Genomic DNA, 19,489 nt, shown 5'->3' with positions numbered 1-19,489 from the left:
ACATTCTCCTGTTATATAAACCACCCCACATCACGGCTGAGTTTGTGAAAATCTTTCAAGCTTCTTCCTTGCCTCTCTTAAGGCAAACACAAAATATCTGCTTATGGGAGATTTTAATTTATGGTGTAACCTTAAGGATGATAAGATTGCTCTTGAATTGCAAAAAGCTCTGTATGAACTAGGCTTTATACAACTTGTATGAACTAGGCTTTATACAACTTATCCAAGAGTCTACACATAGTATGGCCCACGCTTTGGACTGGGTAGCCAGTCATGAAATTAAAAATAATATACCGGTAACACCATGTCCCTGGTCGAACCACTTTTTTGTGAATTTTGATATTTTGGTAGATCCTCCCATCAAACTTACATGTCAAAATCTCACTAAAACTTTGCATCTGAACCTAAAAAACATCAAGATGAATAAAGTACAATCAATACAACACCACACCCACTTCTATAATTGACACTCCGGAAGATCTAGCAAAAAGGATCTCTTCTAACCTAGAAAGTGTTGCAAAAAGGTTAGCACCTATAAAATGAAATCGATAAAACACAAAATTAAACACAATATATGGTTTACGTCGGAGCTTCAATCCCTGAAGTCATTAACCATTAAATCTTATCACACATGAAAGTATAACACACCGTTGCTTCTCAGTAAATATAAAGCTTCGGTCTCCATTTACAAAAAGGCCATTTTAAAAGCCAAATATAGTTTCTTTGATGATAGAACCTATAATGCTCAGCACAAAAGAGCTTTTCCGCATACTGAAACAAGAAAGAACTAATCACATCATTCCAGAAAGATCTATCACTGATGATGTTACTTGGTGCAACGTTATGCAGCAAGCTATGCACAAAAAAACTAGATACCATCAAGGAAAACATACCACAGAAAAGTAACAACTTAAAATGCACCAAGTCTAAATCTGCAGATTGGTCCTATCATAGGTCACCAATCATTCCAAAATTTAATCTATCCCCCATAACAGAAAAGGAATTAGAAACTATTATCAATCAACTTAAGCCCACGAAATGTAAACATGATATTCATACTATTATGATAATTAAAACCAGAGCCCCTTCCTTAATTACTTCTATCTGACAATTTGTTAACACTTCTATATCTACTGGTACGGTCCCTCAGGAACTTAAGAAGTCATGGGTTATGCCAATTTTGAAAAAACCCGGGCTTTCAGTCGATTTGCCAAACAATTATCGACCTATTACCAACACAGCGTTCTTACTCAAAATCCTTGATCGTGTGGCCTACATACAAATTGCAGACCATTTAAAGACTTATCCTATCCTAAATGACCATCAGTCTGGATTCTGGGTCGGCTTCGGTACCGAGACCTCGCTCCTTGAACTCAAGTCTAAACTAATGGCCGACATGGATAGTAAGGAAGCGTCATTACTTTTGTTACTCGATCTCTGGGCGGCTTACGACCTGGTGGACCACGATATCATGGCCACCAGGTTGTGCGAAGTAGCCAATTTTTCCCCTCTTGTATGCAATTGGGTCCTATCATTTCTTAATAATCGTGATCGTAGAGTCTTTTGGGCACTGCTGAATCTGAGCCCGTTATAACAACTTTTGGTGTTCCCCAGGGTGCTTGTACCTCACCCTGTTTTTATAATATCTTCACAGCTCTTCTGTTCGCAATGCTTGATCACGAGAACATAATATTCACCAACTATGCGGATGACACTCAATGTGTATTCCCGCTTTCTGGTTCTCACAGTTAAGACGAACTGGCCATCAACCGAGTTTTTACTTTAATTGAAACCTGGATGGTCCACAATAAGTTGGCCTTGAATAAATCAAAAACTGAATTGCTTGTCATAGGCTCTCCACACACTATAAACAAACTTGGTTCACAATATGATAACTTCCAGATGGCAGAAGAATCTATTATGCCCCTAAAAAAAGTGAAAACACTGGGAGTGACCTTTGACCAACATATGACTATGAAACAACATGTCAGTAGTCTGATATCGTCATGCGCATACCACATCAAACTCTTAGCGCATCTAAGGCCTCTTATATCTCAGGATAATGCAGAGACCATTGCTAGAGCAATAGTAGGCTCAAAAATAGATTATTGCTCTAGCCTCCTCATGGGACTTAATAAGTCTGACTAATAGGTTGCAAATATGTCAAAACGGGGCTATTAGAGCCGTCATGAAACTTACAACACAGATCATGTTACGACGGCAAGACGAGAGCTCCACTGGCTGCTCTTAGCATCTAGATTTCCCTTTAGAACCCAGACTGTCGTACACAATGTAGATCTGGCAATATGCCTGGATATTTGCAACAGCTCCTTACTACAAGAAATCATTTGAGAACACCAAGGTCGAATAATCAGTACCTCTTGTCTGAACCAAAGTGCCATACTGCCAGAGTAGCCAACTCAGCCTTCTCCATTGGACCAAGGGCTTGGAATGCTCTACCACTGGATATGAGATCTATTGATTCATTACAAATATTCAAGAAAAGATTGAAGACCCATCTCCTCAACTAAATTATTCTGAGTTGTCTCTGGAATGTCACTTTTTGTGGCGTTGCATACCGGTTTCTCTACTCTTTTTGTTACTCGTTGTATATGTCATGTAGCGCCCTCACGCCTTCGTGTCTATGGCTGCGCTATATAAATGCATTAAAGTAAAGTAAAGTATTGATGTATACAGTGCCTTGACGTCTAGCGTATCTAACCGGTATTCGGGTTTCCATTGTATTTCCGAGAGGATTTTTAATACATGCATTGAATCCTTCAGGTACGTGGGTTTTGCTACCACGAGTGGCTGAATCACACTGTTTATGTAGTGTCCCACTGTTTCCGTTATGCCACCAATCCTGCTGAGGACTGGTCTCCCTTCTGGTATTTTCATAAAATCTTTGTGAATTTTCGGCAGGAGATATAATGTTGGTGTCACCGGATGGCTAGTGCTAAGGTAGCCCAGTTCGTCGTCCGTGAGTATTACCAGGCCATGGTATTTTTTTTAAAAGTAGTCCCCGTTTTATCAGAATACCAGGCTGTGGGTTGCTGTTCAGTTTCTCATAACTCCCTGGCAGGTTGAGATGGGTTTCTGTTATTTCGATCTAGTCTTTGGTATTCTTTATGACGATATTCCCACCTTTGTCTGCTTCCTTGATGATAATGTCTTTATAAGCCCGTAGTTGTTTTAATACTTGGCGTTGTGCTGCGCTAAGGTTAGCCCTGTCTGTGGAAAACTTCATCTTTTCATCTTCTAGCTTGTGTAGGTCAAGGATGACTGCTTCTTGGAAGGTATCTATATATATTTTAGCAAATAGTTGTGGTGTGAACCTTTATTTCTTCTTGAGTTCAGGTATTTTCATAGGGACGTCCTCTATTGTTAGTTCTTCCATGCATTTTTTCTTGTTGATGCCGTCATCTTCTGCCAGTGTGGCCAGCAGGTGAATGGTGTTAAGATCTCCGATGGTGATCAAGCTCTTTGGCACTGTTCTTGCAGGTAAGTTTAGATAACGTAACCTTTGTTGCAAAGATTTTTTTCATTTCAGTCTTCCTGTTAATTTAAAGAGGTCTATGTGAATGTCCACAAACTTGTTGTGGCTTATTGGCGGGAAGGACAGAGCCCTTAAGTACTTGGGTTTCTTGTGATGTTAGTTGTCTGAGAGGTTCATGACTACATTTTGCTGTTCCCCTGTCCCACTGGTTTCTGTGTCTTTGATCTCGTTAGTCTTTGATCTATTTTGCGTTCCTGATTTTATGGCAGGCTTGGGGTCAACGAAGGCAAGAGGCCAAGCCTACACACACATATTTGGAACACAAATATGCCAGTTAATTGAAGGGAAAAATATGCCTTTCAGGGTAATACTGTGGCCATTATCCCGGTAACCATAATTCGCACATAATGGTTCAAATATAATTAAAAGGCTTCTGTTGCGATAACTTTGATACATATCCGACCATGGGAAATAAAGTTACAAGCTGAAATGCGATGATAGCTTCCCAGAAAATGTCAGTAAAAGGAGATTCTGGGAGATGATAGCTTGTTGAATTAGATATCTGTACAGACGATCTCATGTTGATAACAAAAATCTGCCATTTCGAACCGGCAACATATATATATTATGATGCGTATTTGTAAATTGAAGAAAATCGCCATGTTGTAGATTTTAGCCCCAACTGTAACATTTTTGAGAAAGATAATTCAAGGGGGTGGAGTCAAACTCCTAAGAATGAATCACAGTAACTTAAAGAGACTAATCAGAAAAGGGGAGGACAGATGCCCAATGCAGATCAAGAGCCAATAAGCTGGCACCTGATAATTTGAAGAATGGTCAAAGATTTATAAGGAGACGTACAATGAGCCAGGTAGATCTGTCTGTTGTGATCTGAGTGAGACTACAGAAAAATTGCTGGAGAACCAACATTGCCTGTGAGGTGGATTAGCTCAGAAGGAAGACTAAAATCTGGAGGGAACCTGGAGATGCAAATAAGGGATGGATTCTGGAGGTCCCCATGAATGAACCTGGATAGGCTGTCTAACCAACTCCCTATGTTTCCTCTGAGTATCCAGAAGCCTTGGCGACTTCCGAGCACAAACAAGCCAAGTCTGGTGGAGATCGGTTTGATTTAAGATCTTCCCTTAATGATAGGGTGGGCAGACAAAGCAGATCCAGTATTTTTACTAAAAAATAATGTAATTAATTACACTATAGCCAGCTGACCCAAGGTGATTTTGTTGAAATTTGAAAATCAACAATATCCCTTCCAGTGGGGATAAAAATATAGTCTGTTAAAGTAAATGGGTCCTCGCATTTCTTTTGCCAACCCCAAAATACACCTAAAGGAGGGGTGCATAAAAACTAAATTACCATCTGTTCCTTATTCCCCAGACCCTGCCTTAAAGCAGAGGGGTTTCCATAGTAAACCCAATATCTGGGTTTGTGCTGGGACAGAAAAGTGTCTACCCAGAATGAACGGACCGATTTGAAGGTACATCTTTGCCGAGAGTGAGAAAGTGACTCCTGGTAGTAGAGAGATTCTTCTTTGCATAGTGGTGAAGGAAAAAGGGTTCCATCTACCTGTTGTTCTTAATGTCTGTGCTAGCATTTCCAAGTGCACAGGGAGATTAAAATAAAGAGTGCTGCACATGTCAAATTTCTTTTTCATCAGTAGGAAAGTGTTGCATGTCATTTAAATTAAACTTCATGTAAAGTGTATTGCCAAGTGTATGATCCGGTCCGGTGTCAAAGTAAACCTGATGCTAAGTGTATTGTGTTTCTATGTACCACAGGGGGAAATAACCAAGGAAGGAAAACTGTACATGTTGCAGGGTTAAAGAGTCTGATCTGTGTAATCCTAAACCAACTGGTGTTTTCAATTTGTGTAAAAAGTGAATTGTTAAGAAAGAAAAGCCGTTGGGCCACGGAGTGAGGTGTATGGCTTGTAATTTTGTACAAATATAAATTTTCCTAATCAGTAATACATATACATATACATTCTTTATACACACACCAGCCTAATTCTTGGTGTACCTATTGCTACAGGGAGAGAGGTCTGCATGGTAGGATATGGTTCATAGACAGGGTTAGATTTAATGAAATCAACAAGTATATTGGTGTGGCGCTTTTGATTGTGGGATGGGGGTAGGGGGGGGCAAACTCCCTGCATTAATTGTTGCCCTATAAATATACCCCACAGCATCCATTACTACGCGGCTGAATATGTTGAATCGTTTACAACGAAGCAATGCTAAAATAAATGCACGGGAAAGCCACTGCACCCCCTCCCCACTTTAATGATTACCCCAACCCACCCCCTCTATATATTTTTGCATCGATTCATTCTAAACAATGCAATAATTTCATCCGGGCAGTAAGTGTCTGCACAGTAAACCACAGAGATCAAAGAAAAAGACCTAGTGAGAACACTATTGTGAGGCAAAAAAGACAGTCCACATGAGTGGAGAGAAAATGACTTGGCTTTAATGTAAAGCTTTGAATGCTGCTGCAGGTAAACAAACCAATAATTGCAGATTGTATAACATCTCAAGAGTTTAGATGAGGAGCAATAAACGGGCTACCAACCAAAACCAATTTCTGGAGCTCACATTAAAGTGAAAGTGGCAAAGGAGCCACTATACTTCTGTCTCTCAAAATTACCTTCCTTCTTGGAAACAGTTAAAAACGAATGGTTCTTTTCTTCGGTGTGCACCAAGGCCAATGTTTCACTTTAGATGCTGGTCACTTATTGGATGGTAGTACTTTTGTACCAGTGCATGGTTCTACTATGCACAAACGCCAAGAAACAAAAACTACAAATAACCAGGGGGGGTGGGGGGGGCGCTAACGAGCCCGACCAAGATGGCTGCAAGCCCGTGAAGCTCCACAGCACTCAACATATCCGGCTTAAAATCCGGACGGTTTCCAGCATGAAAACACTTCACACGCGACAGAATCTGACGGAGAGGAACGTCAGGATACGGTAGGAGCAATCCCGAGAAGAATCGGTGCCAGGAAGCCCTTGTTGGCTAGCACCTTCGCAGTACCAGAGGAGGGTTGCTCGAACAGCGTACAATGGAGGAAGACGCGGCCGCGCGACGGGGAACTGGGAGACCTCTGCATGTGCCCTCGCTGCGGTGCCAAGGATACACACAATCCGGTACAGCAGATCCTGGAACCCGATGCCACCTTGCTGAGATAGTGTGCACGGGCTGCTGGAGGACAAGAGGAAGCGTGATCGGGGCGGCCCTCTGGATCTGTCGAGGGGCCACCGCTGTGAGCAGATCCGGCATCCCACCAGCAGGGCTTACTCCGGCCCGAAAGGCACCATAGGGAGGATTAACTGTCCCGACCGGGACCAGCGCCTCGGTGGAGCACCCCCGGAAAGGACAGAGAAGCAAACCCAAACTAGGCACTCCTGCACCGGGTATCGACGGGCCAGCTGCGGTCATGGGGCATAGGCGGACATTGCCCAGCACATCCTGCTGAGCAACGACCAGGTCAGCCACCCCAGCTACAACGCACCCGGCACCGAGGGAAGAAAGGGAGAATAGGAAAGCTGGGACAGGAGCGGGAGGACGGCGTGAGAACCACGGAGCACCCAGAAGCCTGTAGCCCCTGGTCAGTCTGCACAACGGACCAAGTGATCACCTGGAGGGAGCACAGAGCTGGGCACCATATATGAATCATACCCTTGAGCCACAATATCATACGGAAGACTGGATGCAGTGGGTGCCTGTGCGGCACACTAACACGAGAGAGAGTGCACGGTGAAGACTGGGGAACCAACCTGAGCAGCACACTTCTCTAATACACTGTGCAACAGTGAGGTGTACGGCGGGCCTCCATGGCATGGGCCGCTACCGAGCAAAGTTGGAGGCGCCTAATATAACAGAACCCTGGTCGACCCCACGAGAAGGGGGCCGCCGATATTCTCTGAAAATACACTGTGCGGAAACCACTGGCAGATCGCACTGAAGACCAGGAGCACCCAAAAGAAAACATACGCAGTGGACTCACCCGCCCTTTAAACAGGGATTCTACCTAAATGACAAGGCACTGAGGGTGCGCCGACAGATCCCTACGTCAGCTGCCAAGTTGGATGGTGCACCTGACTAGCTCAGCCCATAATAGATGCTGGACTGGTGCCCTGCACAACACAGTACGGCGCACATTGAACATCGCCAACACGAGCGACGACTGTACACAGCAGAACACGCCTCAGGAATAGCTCTGCAGACTGGCCCACAAAGGGGGCCCACCCGTACAACCAGGCAATATTCCGAGCTCAGGAGGGATCGACACAGACGAATATCTTCACATTGGGATAGCCCATTTAATAAGCAGATGCAGGGACATGGATACGCGCCACTGTCCACCGATCCATAAATGGACTGCACAGCAATCCACGGCAATATAAGAGGAAATAGAGGGCCCAGCGGAATCAGTGTGGAGATTCATGGAAAGTGCGGCACTCCCGGACAGCGACGGCCGGAGGCTTCTGGAACATTGACAGCACAGGACCACGCACGATCCAGGGGAATCCCCTACAGAAGAGCACCTAATCAGCCGACCTGGTAGGCCTGCTCCCCACACTCTGACTGTGAGCCCAAACCTAGAGGACCTACCTCCTTCGGACATGATAAAAGTGTATTGCACAACACATTGATGACCACAACCTACATGCCACTGCTACGAGGACTCTGGAAGGGCCCAAGGGTGGTGAGTTAAGAGGAGGTTGTAATCTCGGACCCCGGGGAGGTGGGGGCCATCACGAGGGGAAACTGGAATACTGGAGAATTGCCTTACAGACGACAGCGGTCTACCCCCAGATTTGAGTTGAACAATATGTCCAAATCCGGTAAAGGCACCAAACAGCAGTCAAAATTGAAATTTGAAACTGCGCCAGAGACAAAGTCTACCAGAACAATGGAGGATTCACAGGACATTCAACCCCCGACACTCTCCCCAGATCCGGCGACAGCCTTTCAAGACATCAAAGCTATGTTCACAAAACTGCAATAAGGCATACAATCCTTCGACGGAAATCTAGACACCCTGACCTGTAGGGTGGATCATATGTAGGTACGCCTGGACAAACATGGGTAGAGACTAGACGAGGCGGAGGGCAGAGTCTCGAGAGTAGCAGACGAGGCAGCCTCCGTTTCCAGGGAGATGACCGAGGTGAAGAGGGCTCTGAAGGTGCTCACAGAGAAACAGGATGATCTGGAATCGTGATCCAGATGGAAAAATATCAGGATTGTTGGCCTGTCGGAGTCGCAGGACCAGAGAAACATGGAGATGTTGGTGGAGGGGGGTGCTATGAGAGGCGCTGGGATCCGAGAAGTTCTCACCAATGTGCATAGTCGAGAAGGCGCACAGAATACCATGCAGCAGGAGACCAATCCCAGGAGTAGCACCTCGCCCATTGATAGCCCACCTGCTGAATTATCGGGATAAGAGACAACACAGCTCTCCGCAAAGCAAGGGAAAAAGGCACAGTCTGCTAAAAAGGAGACCCGATCAGGTTTTTCCCTGACTTTTCAGATAAGGTGCAGGTGTCCAGGAGAACATTCATTGCCGTTAAGAAAAGACTGCGGGACAGAGGCATGAAATATGCCATGATGTTCCCGGCTAGGCTGAGGGTTGAGCATGAAGGTAAACCTGTTTTTTTCTGAACCCCAGAGGAGGCCAGCTCCTTTTTAGATATGCTGTCAAGAGCCCCACGCCCACGAGAGAAAAATGCCTGAGGTACTACATGGATACGCGAGGCACATAAGGCAGCATGACACCGATTGGGATAAATTTAACTATAAGGCTCTGGAAACCACATGCCCATGGAGTGCAACGGAAGGTCGGCACCTGGCCACCCTTCAAGCGGAAGCTTGGTAACGTAAATAGTTGGGGACATTAGAGTTTCGGAATGTTGGGTTATTCAGCAAGGGGGGGGCATAGGAGTTCATGTTTGGATAAATTGGGATGAAGGGTGGGAAGAGATACACCACTGTTGAATTGGGCTCGTCGGTAGGGAAGGAGGGGAGGGTCGCCAGCAGTACAGGCGGAATAGCATTTGTGCATAGGGTGAAACAACTCGTATGTATATCAAGGGGTGGGATGTTACGGATGCCACAGATCTACCAGCATTGGGAGGGAAAGAATAAAAAAAAACCTGATATGGCGACACTCATTTTTGACTTGGAATGTTAGAGGCCTCAACTGCCCCTCCAAGTGTCGGAAAGTCTTGCAATCCATGAGACACCATCAGGTGGGGGTCACTCCTGCAGGAGACCCACCTCACAACGGAGACAGAGGCTCCATTCGGCAGAAGCTCAGGATGCCACCGATATTTCTCCTCAACCTCCTCATACGCAAGAGGGGTAAGCATCCTGATACATAACTCAGTGGAGTTCCGACAAACAAAGATCCTGAAAGATAGAGAAGTTAAAGCACTAGTGGTTCAAGGGGTAATCCAGGGGAAACTGTACACCATGATTAACTATTATGGCCCCAATCAAGACACGATAGAATCACTAGAATGGATTGAAAGACAGTTATGTGGCATACCGAGGGGGAAATAATATGGGCGGGAGACTTCAATGACGTCCTGGATCCCACTCGGGACCGTACTGGCGGGAATCCACAGCCGAACATAAGGGGGTCTGATAAGGTCCAGGGAATAATCCAGGTGTGGGGGGTGGACGATGTGTGGAGGATAAGGAACCCGGTGGCACATCAATACATTCACCACTCTGGGCCCCACAACTCTGCATCGAGGTTAGACTTTTTTTTATATCACAAACCATTCTGGGACAAACTGCTGGCATGGACATACTAGCCTGCACGCTATCAGATCACGTCCCTGTTCTTCTAACAGTTAATCTGCTCGGACGAAAAGGAACGCAGCCTACCTGGAAGTTCAAAAGCAAGGGACTGTCGGACACACAGTTTTCAAAGAGGGTCCGACAGCGGCCATCGACTCGTATTTCAGGATCAACGAGGGGTCATTGGACTCAGTGGGAACTCTGTGGGAGGGGTTTAAGTGTGTGATCCAAGGGGAATGCATTGTAATTGAATCCGGTATCATAAGGCAAATAAGGAGAGAACTAGCTGAAAATGAGGTAGATATTCGTGCCTTGCAGGAGGCTAACCCTACCTCTACACACGCCCAACAAGCAGAAATAATGCAGACACTCCAAAAGTTTCACGCTCTGGCGCAGAGGGAAATAAAATATCTATGGGATAAGACAGGGCCCTGACAATATGGAGGAGGCTAAGCTCCGGGCGGTCCCTTGCCAGGGCGACCAGGATGGGAGGACAGGAGGGCAGAATAGCAGCAATAGCCGATGATAATGGGAAAGACCAGTTTGAAGATCTCAGAATAATCTAGAGGTTTCAGAAATTCTATACACGCCTACACTCTACTCAGAATCCCACTTCCCAAGCAGATATAGACTTGTACTTGAGCCAGATAGGGCTATACTGGTGTACGGATGAACAGAGGGAATGGCTGAACCGACCGCTGGCATTAGCGGAGGTCAGGGAGGCAATCAAAGATCTGCCACAGGGGATATCCCCCGGTCCAGAGGGTTTCACGGCCAAATTTTATAAAGATTACATCGACAAACTGGCCCCTTACCTACTGCAGGCATACCAACAGGCCGTTGAAACAGGGCACTTGCCCAACTCCCTCAGAGAAGCGGTCGTGGTGGTTCTGTTGAAGCCTGGGAAACAGACTGCTCATCCTACCGCCCGATATCGCTCATTAACTTTGACAATATAATGTTGGCAAAAATCCTAGCGACCAGACTGTCACCGCTTATGTAGACAATGGTCAGGGCAGATCAGGCAGGCTTTATCCCAGGACAAACAACATCATATGGGCTGAGGAGAATGTTTGGTCTAATAGCAGCCCTGCCGCAGGACGAACTCGTGGTGGCAGCTCTGCTCGACGCCACCAAGTGGTTTGACTCGGTTGAGTGCTATTCTGGTTTACGATACTGCGGCATCTGGGCTTGAGAGATCTGTTCATCTCCCCAATATCTCTACTGTATGCTGACCCGGTAGCAAAAGTAAGACTAAATCGGCAGGAGATGGGACGGATATCGCTTGAACGGGGAACACGCCAGGGCTGCCCATTATCCTCCCTGATCTTCTCTCTAGCGATAGAACCGCTGGCAGAACAAATCAGGGAGCTACACATACACAGGGGGATCCGACTGTACAACCACAAAGTGGTGATGTCGTGCAGACAACATGGTGCTGTTCTTAAAAGACCCTAATGTTAACCTGGATCCAGTGATGTGAGAGGTCCAGAACTATGGCGATCTATCGGGTCTGACAGTGAATACCAGTAAATCTATCATATTTCCCCCAACGGATACAGTAAACCAGTTCCATGATAACTGGGGGTTCCAATGGGACTTACTACAAAGTCGATACCTAGGGATCACCATAGCCAGGGACAAGGAGATGGTATATCACAGCAACTACGTGACAAGTCTAGAAGTTGCTAAAAAAAGCTATGCTTAGGTGGAACTCCCTTCCACTTAATCTATATGGCAGGATATCAGTGGTCAAAATGACCATCTTGCCCAGATTTCTTTATATATTCCTAAATGCACCAATACCAGTGCCTGCAAGATTCTTTCGAGAACTGAGGTCCGCAGTAACACAATTCATTTGGGCTGCGAAACAAGCGAGAATATCCTGGGACAAGATCACGGCCCTGGTGTGGGGGGGGGCAGGGGACTAGCATTACAGGAATTTGAATTGTACTACAATGTGGCATAGGCCGGGTTTCTCATGTACTGGTACGCGGCACACAGTGATCGGAGGCATGTTCAAATCGAGAGAGCGCTAGCGCTCCGGCAATGCTGAGATTGGTAATTATCACTGCCCCGAGCCAATCGCACAGAACACGACACATAGTTGATCTGACATGTAGAGCGTGGACCATACTAGAACGCAAAACCAAGGGGGAAGATACTTTACTCACCTGAACTCCCAGTCACTTTTATCCCGGACATCCCCCGACCAGTGAGGCAGGATTCGGATCCCTGATGAAAAATCTGGGGGTGGGTAAATTTGGCCAACTGTTTCCCAGTGGGGGGTTCATAACATTGGAATTGCTGAAGGAGAAGGGGGGAGTTGTCGGCACTAGATTTGTTTTATACTACGAGTGACCCTACAGCGTCTATTCGCATCATTCCACAGGCAACCCAAGACTGCAAACACACTAGATCGCATAGTGCAGGGGACCTTGAGACGCCGGGTTACGTCCACATTGTATACAAAACCCCATGGCCAATAGACCTATAACCAGCCAGTCCGAAAGCAGCCTGGGAATGAACACTGGAGAGAGAAATACCAGAAGCAATGGTGGGGTACTGCTGCGAGTGGATCAGGAAAGGAGCTACCCGCACCGGATTTAAACTAATTCACTTTAAGTACCTGCATCAATATTACTACACCCCTGTCCGAATAAAATAATTCTTTCCGCACACCCATTGGATATGTTCTAGATGCGGTCAGGAGGCGGCAGACTTCCTACACATGGCATGGGAATGTGGGGAAATTAAACACTTCTGGGAACAGGTCTTTGAGGTGATTGGGAGCATTATTGGGTGGGAGACTCCAACGGAACCAGAGTTGGCCCTGCTGGGCTAGACTAAGCCAATACACAAGGGCACTAGGAAATTGGTGGGTCTCCTGCTGATACTGGCCAAGTGGAGTGTGGCAATGGTGTGGAGAGGGCGACAACACCCAGAGGTCGCCCAGTTGACCAAAGACATTCTGTACTGCAACGATATGGAGACTAGGTGGGACAATATGCAAGGCAACCGATAGGGTGACAGACAAATGTGGGATGCATACACACTTTATCTGCTCAAACAATCTGACAAAGAAAAGGGGGGCCTCCCTCGCCACAGGATACTCCTTAGCAGACACAATATGAATAATGGCGTCCGCCGACAGTACCCAGACCTTCCCAGGAGTGAGGGGTATACACCCGAATGATACCTGCCCATATTGCTTCACCTTGGGAGAAAAACAAACTGATCACCATAAAACCCCAAACTACTAGCTACAGGACTCGAACTACAGCTGTTAAGAGTCTACACGCCGTGGCACATGGAACACTTTTAGGACAATGTCAATGGACAATCACCCAAAACTGGAAAGAGGAGGAAAGCACCTATAGGAATGTACCGGGGGATGAAGGAGGGGGGGGGGGAGTGAAGTTGCTGTTTTGTATTGTTTTAAATGGCAATAAAAATAATTGTAAAAAAAAAAAAAAAAAAAAAAAAAGAAAATAACCAGAGCCGAGCTGTAGACCCTGCGCTCAGACTTCTGGTCCCTTACAAGATCAGACAGAACCCCAGCACTCCCTTGCAGAGCCATACGCATATCCCCCATTTGCCCCTGTACAGTCAATTCCCCCTTCAGTCTGACAGAAACATTCCTACAGGATACACACAATGGCAATGCATGCTTCAAATACCAGGCCCATCTCCATTTTGGGGGGATTCCTCCGTCATTGCCCTCCTAATTTTAACCATACAATACAGCACACTCCTCCCTTGCTTCAAGATAGCATTTTTGCACTGTTTGTGCTGCAAGACAACCTAGAACTGAAACCTAGTCCACAAAGAAAGTCAAAGTGAGACAGAAGGAGAAAGAAAGAGCAGCAAGAAGGAAAGAGCAGAGTAAGACATAGAAAATTATCAGACGGAGAGAGCAGGAGACAAAGAGCGAGATGGCATTTGCATGGTACGCTGGGTTACAGCTAGTGGCAAATAAAAGGCAAGTGACAAGTAGCAAAAAGAGGGGCTAAAAGTAGGTAGTATTTGTCAGAATTAGGCAACAATAGGTAAAGGTTCCATAAAACCATTATTTGCATTTTCACAAGCCTTCAGCTGAAATTCCGTTTCTCCCATTTACAAACTCCCTAAACAAATTCTCTGTTCCTGGGACATCTGTTATTTACAAGATAACATGGAAAATAAATGATCTCTTGAGTTCGTCTCATCACATTGATCGTACAATTAAGTGCTTTGAGCAGTACCTTGCTACTTTGCTTCAGTTTATTTAACTCCATTTTATACCGTTCTGTTTCCTCAAGTGCCCTATTTAACCGAACCTCTGTGGCACCTTGACTGGTTACTGCCTGCTTCTGCATTCTCTTCATGTTCTCCAGCTCCTGCATGGGAAATACAAAAGTACAAACATAAGTTATGCACAATTTATACATTTTACTACTCTTTTTGTAGGTAATACGTCACTTAATGTATTTGTATGATACATGTGTTACAGGTACATCTTGTCTTTCAGGATAGGAAAAACTAAAATCTACATTACTGGCATCAGATGTTACATTTTATTTGAAAATGCAAAATGATCTCAACTGAGGCAAGCGACTCCAGAGTGCCACATCACCTCACTGGTATTCCTGCAATTTATTTCACATAAAATAGCCTGTGTTTCCAACATATTATCTAAAAGTTCTAATATGCCGCCTAGCAACATGCTTCCATCCCGTCCTCTGTTGCGTGGGCCAGTCCAAGAGTTTGGAGGAAAGGGGACGCGGTATAAGAGTACCCAAAGTATAAGGGGATGTCAACATCCTCTATGTCGCCATTGGCTGCGGGGAATCTTGATGAGGGGAAAAAAAAAAAAAAAAAAAAAGACAGCAACTGAACTTGTCTACCACCAGTCTGGCTGCTGCTATTAAAAAAAAAAAATATATATATATATATATATATATATATATCAGTCCTCTTCATCAGTAAATCAGACCCTGGAGTTGGTCCTCGACAACGCTGGAGGTGTGCTGCCATCTCATTCTCATGGTGCCAGGGCATTAGCCTTCACTCACAACATTACCTTTCTTCATGATATAAAGAGGTCACAAAGTGAGAGTGCCATATACCGTTTCTACTGCAAAAGTTGCCTGACAAAGGTGGGGGCTATGGAGCAAGGGAGCGACAGCTAATTGACGCAGGTGTCACATAAACTAAGCACAATTACTGACTTTGGAGTGTCGCCACACCACTCTGGTCAGCAGGCCCTGTCTGATGTGATACTGTATAAAAGGAGGTGGAATGCTTAAACAAAGAGCATGGTATTACCAGAACGGGGGCAGCTACTGTGCAAAATATAACATACCTCCAAAAACAGGCATCTAAAACATACAGGAGCGATAAAATGTCAACATAAATCAAGGTGAGAAGTGGTCCTGGGTCTTGAAAATAAAGCCTATCCGCAAAGGTTTTAAGTCCTTAACAGCTTATGTAGGTCGTTTGGTATGGAAGAAGAGTGATGATTAGTGAATCCTCATTTTCTTGGTCGTTGTTCATTCATAATAGAACAGTGAATTGTGTGTTTCTTGTGATGGTTTTACAGAAACCTGCAAAGAAACTCACTTAATAAAGACAGTTTAAAAAGAGCCTAATGCAGTCCCCTTAGCTGAACTTTAAAAAAACACCCGTGGGAGACCACCAGGGGGTGCAGACCGGAATGGCCCATAGAACCTGAGCTTGTTGCACTACCCCCACACCAAAACTGGCAGTGAGATTCCTGACCCTCCCTCCCTGGGGACTGTATAGGGCCATCTGTGTCTATGTCCCGCACTTCAGGTGGTGTGCGTGGCGAGGTGCAGTGACTGCAGAGCAGGCCCAGAGGGAGGACAAGTCTGCACTTAATGAGTGCCCCGGGCAGGTGCCGCCATGTCACCCACGGACGAAAACGAGAGGAAGAGGGGCAGAGTCGGGCGTATGGAGTGCTGCAGTCCAGAGGTACCACGGCAGCAGAGAGCTACTTGACGTGAAGGCAGTAGTAATCTCCCTCGAGCGAGGAGGAGCTGCTGCGTGTGTCTGTGACGTGGACTGAGCCACCCTGCAACGGCAGTGCGCGTGATATCCACGTGGACAACGAAATAAAGAGGAACGCGGAGCCCGCCAAAAGGCAGTTCCCGCTCTGGTCACCACCCAGCCAGTGTCAGTCTGTGCGCCGCACGCGCCCTGCGGGTAAGCCCGGCCCCCGTCACACCACACTGGCGACGGAGGTGGGATCCCTCACAGACCGCCCGAAGCAAAGAACAGCAGGCGACCACGCTCCCCCGGCAGCCCAGGCCCGCTGAGATACTCGCGCCTGTCATCAAAGCTGGGGAGCGAGAGTAAAAAAAAAGAAAAGAAAAAAAAAAGCCCGCCGCCGCGGGCTTGATAGTAAGTGCTGCGCCTTGCTCATACCCCCGCCAGCAGCCACGTTCAAAAAGGGGGGGCCCTCGAACTTTACGCTCACATGACTCGGGGGCATACAAACAGGAGGAAGGCACAGAGAACTTTTCTCCTCCTCTCCCCACAAGTCTTCCCCTCTACCCGAAGCGCGGGAAACTGACGCACATTACAAACGGGTACCACGCATGGCAAACATGCATAAAGAGCTTGAATGCATGCATCAGCTAAGGGGAGCCCAGGGTCAAATACCCCCCATCATTAGCAGCAATGTCAGGGGCTACAGCCCAAACCCTCAAAGCTGGCCAAAGAATATAGAAACCTGCAACGCACTCCACCCGCCAGCACCCAGGGCGCCCCACACGTGCCCCCACGTGCGCTCCGCATGAGCCGCGGTGCACCAACAAGCAGGAGTGACAACATAGCACCCGGAGTGCATCTGGGCAACACAGGGAGCTTGTCGGAACACACACACACAAGGTGCAGACAACAGAGGACCCAAGATCCACAAGGCTGCGCCCACCTGCAGCCACACTTGCAAGGCCAGAGCGAACATGACTGACTGACATCACAACGTCGCAAAGACTGCAAGGCCAGAGCCGCAACCCAGACACCAGCACGTGGCTAGATACCACGCAAGGCACATTCATGCAGCCTTTCCAGCCATTTAGTGCCTGCACGGGCCTCTGGTGGAAACTGTGGTTACAAACTATCCCTCCACATCAGCAAGATCGAGGATGAAGAGATGAAGAGGGTGTTTCTCATGCTCAACCTAGGTACGATGGCCCTTAACATCTCGAACGCCCTACCAAACCGGGGCACGGACGACGACTACGCAAGAGCCAAGGATGTCCTCACAAGGAAGTTCAAGCCGAAGGCCAGCCACGACTTAGAAAGGTTTAAGATGAGCCGGGCTAGACAACGCCCGCAGGAGAATATAGACTACTTCCACAGCCGCCTGAGGGAAATGGCGCTGCCGCGTGACTTCCCGAACGAGGAGTTTTCAGTCAAACAAGTCATACATGGGCTGTCCTCAGAGAAGCTAAGGTGCGCCATCTTTGCAGAGGAAGACCTCCCGCTCGACACCATCTTGGCCATGGGACGCCTATGTGAAAGAACGGACGAGTATGCAGTGGAAATGGAGCAGATCATAAGCCGCCTGCCCTTAGACACCCAGAGAGCCATCCCCTAGCCACAATAGGCAGACCCACAACCATAAAAAGGAGAGAGTGCACATGATCTCAGCAGTGAAACCAGGAGACAGCAAGGACCGCAGTGGCGCCAGATCTCGCCGGTGCACCGTGCTGGTAGGAGAGATCCCAGTCACCATGATGATAGACACAGGGGCCACCATGAACATCATGGCCGTCTCCAAGTTGGCCAAAATTAAGCCCAAGCCGACACTTCAACGGCGCCCAGTTCTACTCTACGCCTATGGGTGTAAAAAGCCCCTTCCGGTGACCGGGTACTTTAAAAAGACACTCTCACATCGTGGCATCAGCTGCAAGACACAGATCCATGTTGTCAATGCCAGAATTGAAACTCTTCTCAGCTGCACCACGGTGGAACGCCTGGAAGTCATACAATTCAACCCCGCCATCCAGCCCGAGAATATCGGCACCTGCTCAAGAAAAACAAGAAACTCTTCACCGGCATTGGGTGTCTCCAGGGTCGATCAGTGAAAGTCCACATCGACCCGACCATTGAACCCAGGGCAGTGAGACACAGAAGGGTTCCGTTCCATACGAGGGCTGCCGTGGAAGCCAAACTCAAGAAGTTGGAAGATCTAAAAATCATTGAGAAGACGTCAGGAGCCACCCCATGGGTCTGCCCCATGGTAGTCACAGCAAAACCCAAACAACCCAAAGCAGTCCGCATATGCATTGACATGCGCCTTCCCAATGCAGCCATAGGTCGAGAGAGACATCACGCCAACAATTGACGAACTGATCGTAGACCTCACAGGCGCAACTGTCTTCAGCAAGCTCGACCTCCCGTCAGGCTACCACTAGATCCGCCTACCAAAGGAGTCTTGCGACATTACCACCTTCTCGTCACACTTAGGGCTCCGGCGCTACCGCTGCCTCAATTTTGGCATTTCCTCAGCAGCTGAAGTTTTTCAAAGATTCGCAGAGTACTCCAAGATCTGCCAGGTGTTACCAATGTCAGTGACGACATCCTGGTCTACGGGAAAACAGTAGCTGAACACACCACCCGGCTAGCAGCGACACTGCAACGACTGGAGGAATCAGGACTCACACTCCATGAAGAAAAGTTAGCTTTTTCGGCTATATATTCAACGAGCAGGGTGTCTCCCCGGACCCCGGCAAGGTCAGCAACATCAAAAATGCGAAAGCACCGTCCACGGCATCAAAGTTAGAAGCTTCCTAGCCATGACATCCACCGCACCATGGAATTACTCGTTGACGCCAGCCCAGTAGGGCTAGGAGCTGTGCTGACGCAGAGAGACAAGAATGGAACAGTCTACACCATCGCATTCGCAAGCAGGGCACTCAACCCGGCCGAGAAAAACTACGCTCACATCGAGAAAGAGGCACTGGCTATTATCTGGGGGTGTAAGCACTTTCACGTGTACATTTTGGGGCATCCGGTGAAAGTAATAACTGACCACAAACCCCTCATCCCCATTTTTGGTGGCTCGGCGCCGCACCCCCCCCCCCGATAAGAATCAAGCACTGGCTGCTGCAGGTACAACAGTTTGACCTGAACGTCCAATACCGTGCGGGCGCCGACAACC

At 47.2% G+C, this 19,489-nt stretch overlaps 1 protein-coding gene across 1 annotated transcript in view; it reads right to left on the bottom strand.

Annotated features, from left to right (window-relative positions):
- The window catches only part of TEX9 (testis expressed 9), a 289,980-nt gene that overhangs the window by 83,612 nt on the left and 186,879 nt on the right, over positions 1–19,489 (bottom strand). Inside the window, exon 10 of the mRNA XM_069624890.1 lies at positions 14,565–14,699. Within this exon, the coding sequence (XP_069480991.1) occupies positions 14,565–14,699 (135 nt within the window). The remainder of the gene's footprint in view (positions 1–14,564; positions 14,700–19,489) is intronic.

The sequence above is a fragment of the Ambystoma mexicanum genome, chromosome 11 (genome assembly GCF_040938575.1).
Source record: "Ambystoma mexicanum isolate Mex_15411 chromosome 11, UKY_AmexF1_1, whole genome shotgun sequence".
Lineage (NCBI taxonomy): Eukaryota > Metazoa > Chordata > Amphibia > Caudata > Ambystomatidae > Ambystoma > Ambystoma mexicanum.
Note: the sequence above shows the minus strand (reverse complement) of the source record. Positions and strands in the feature narration are given on the sequence as shown.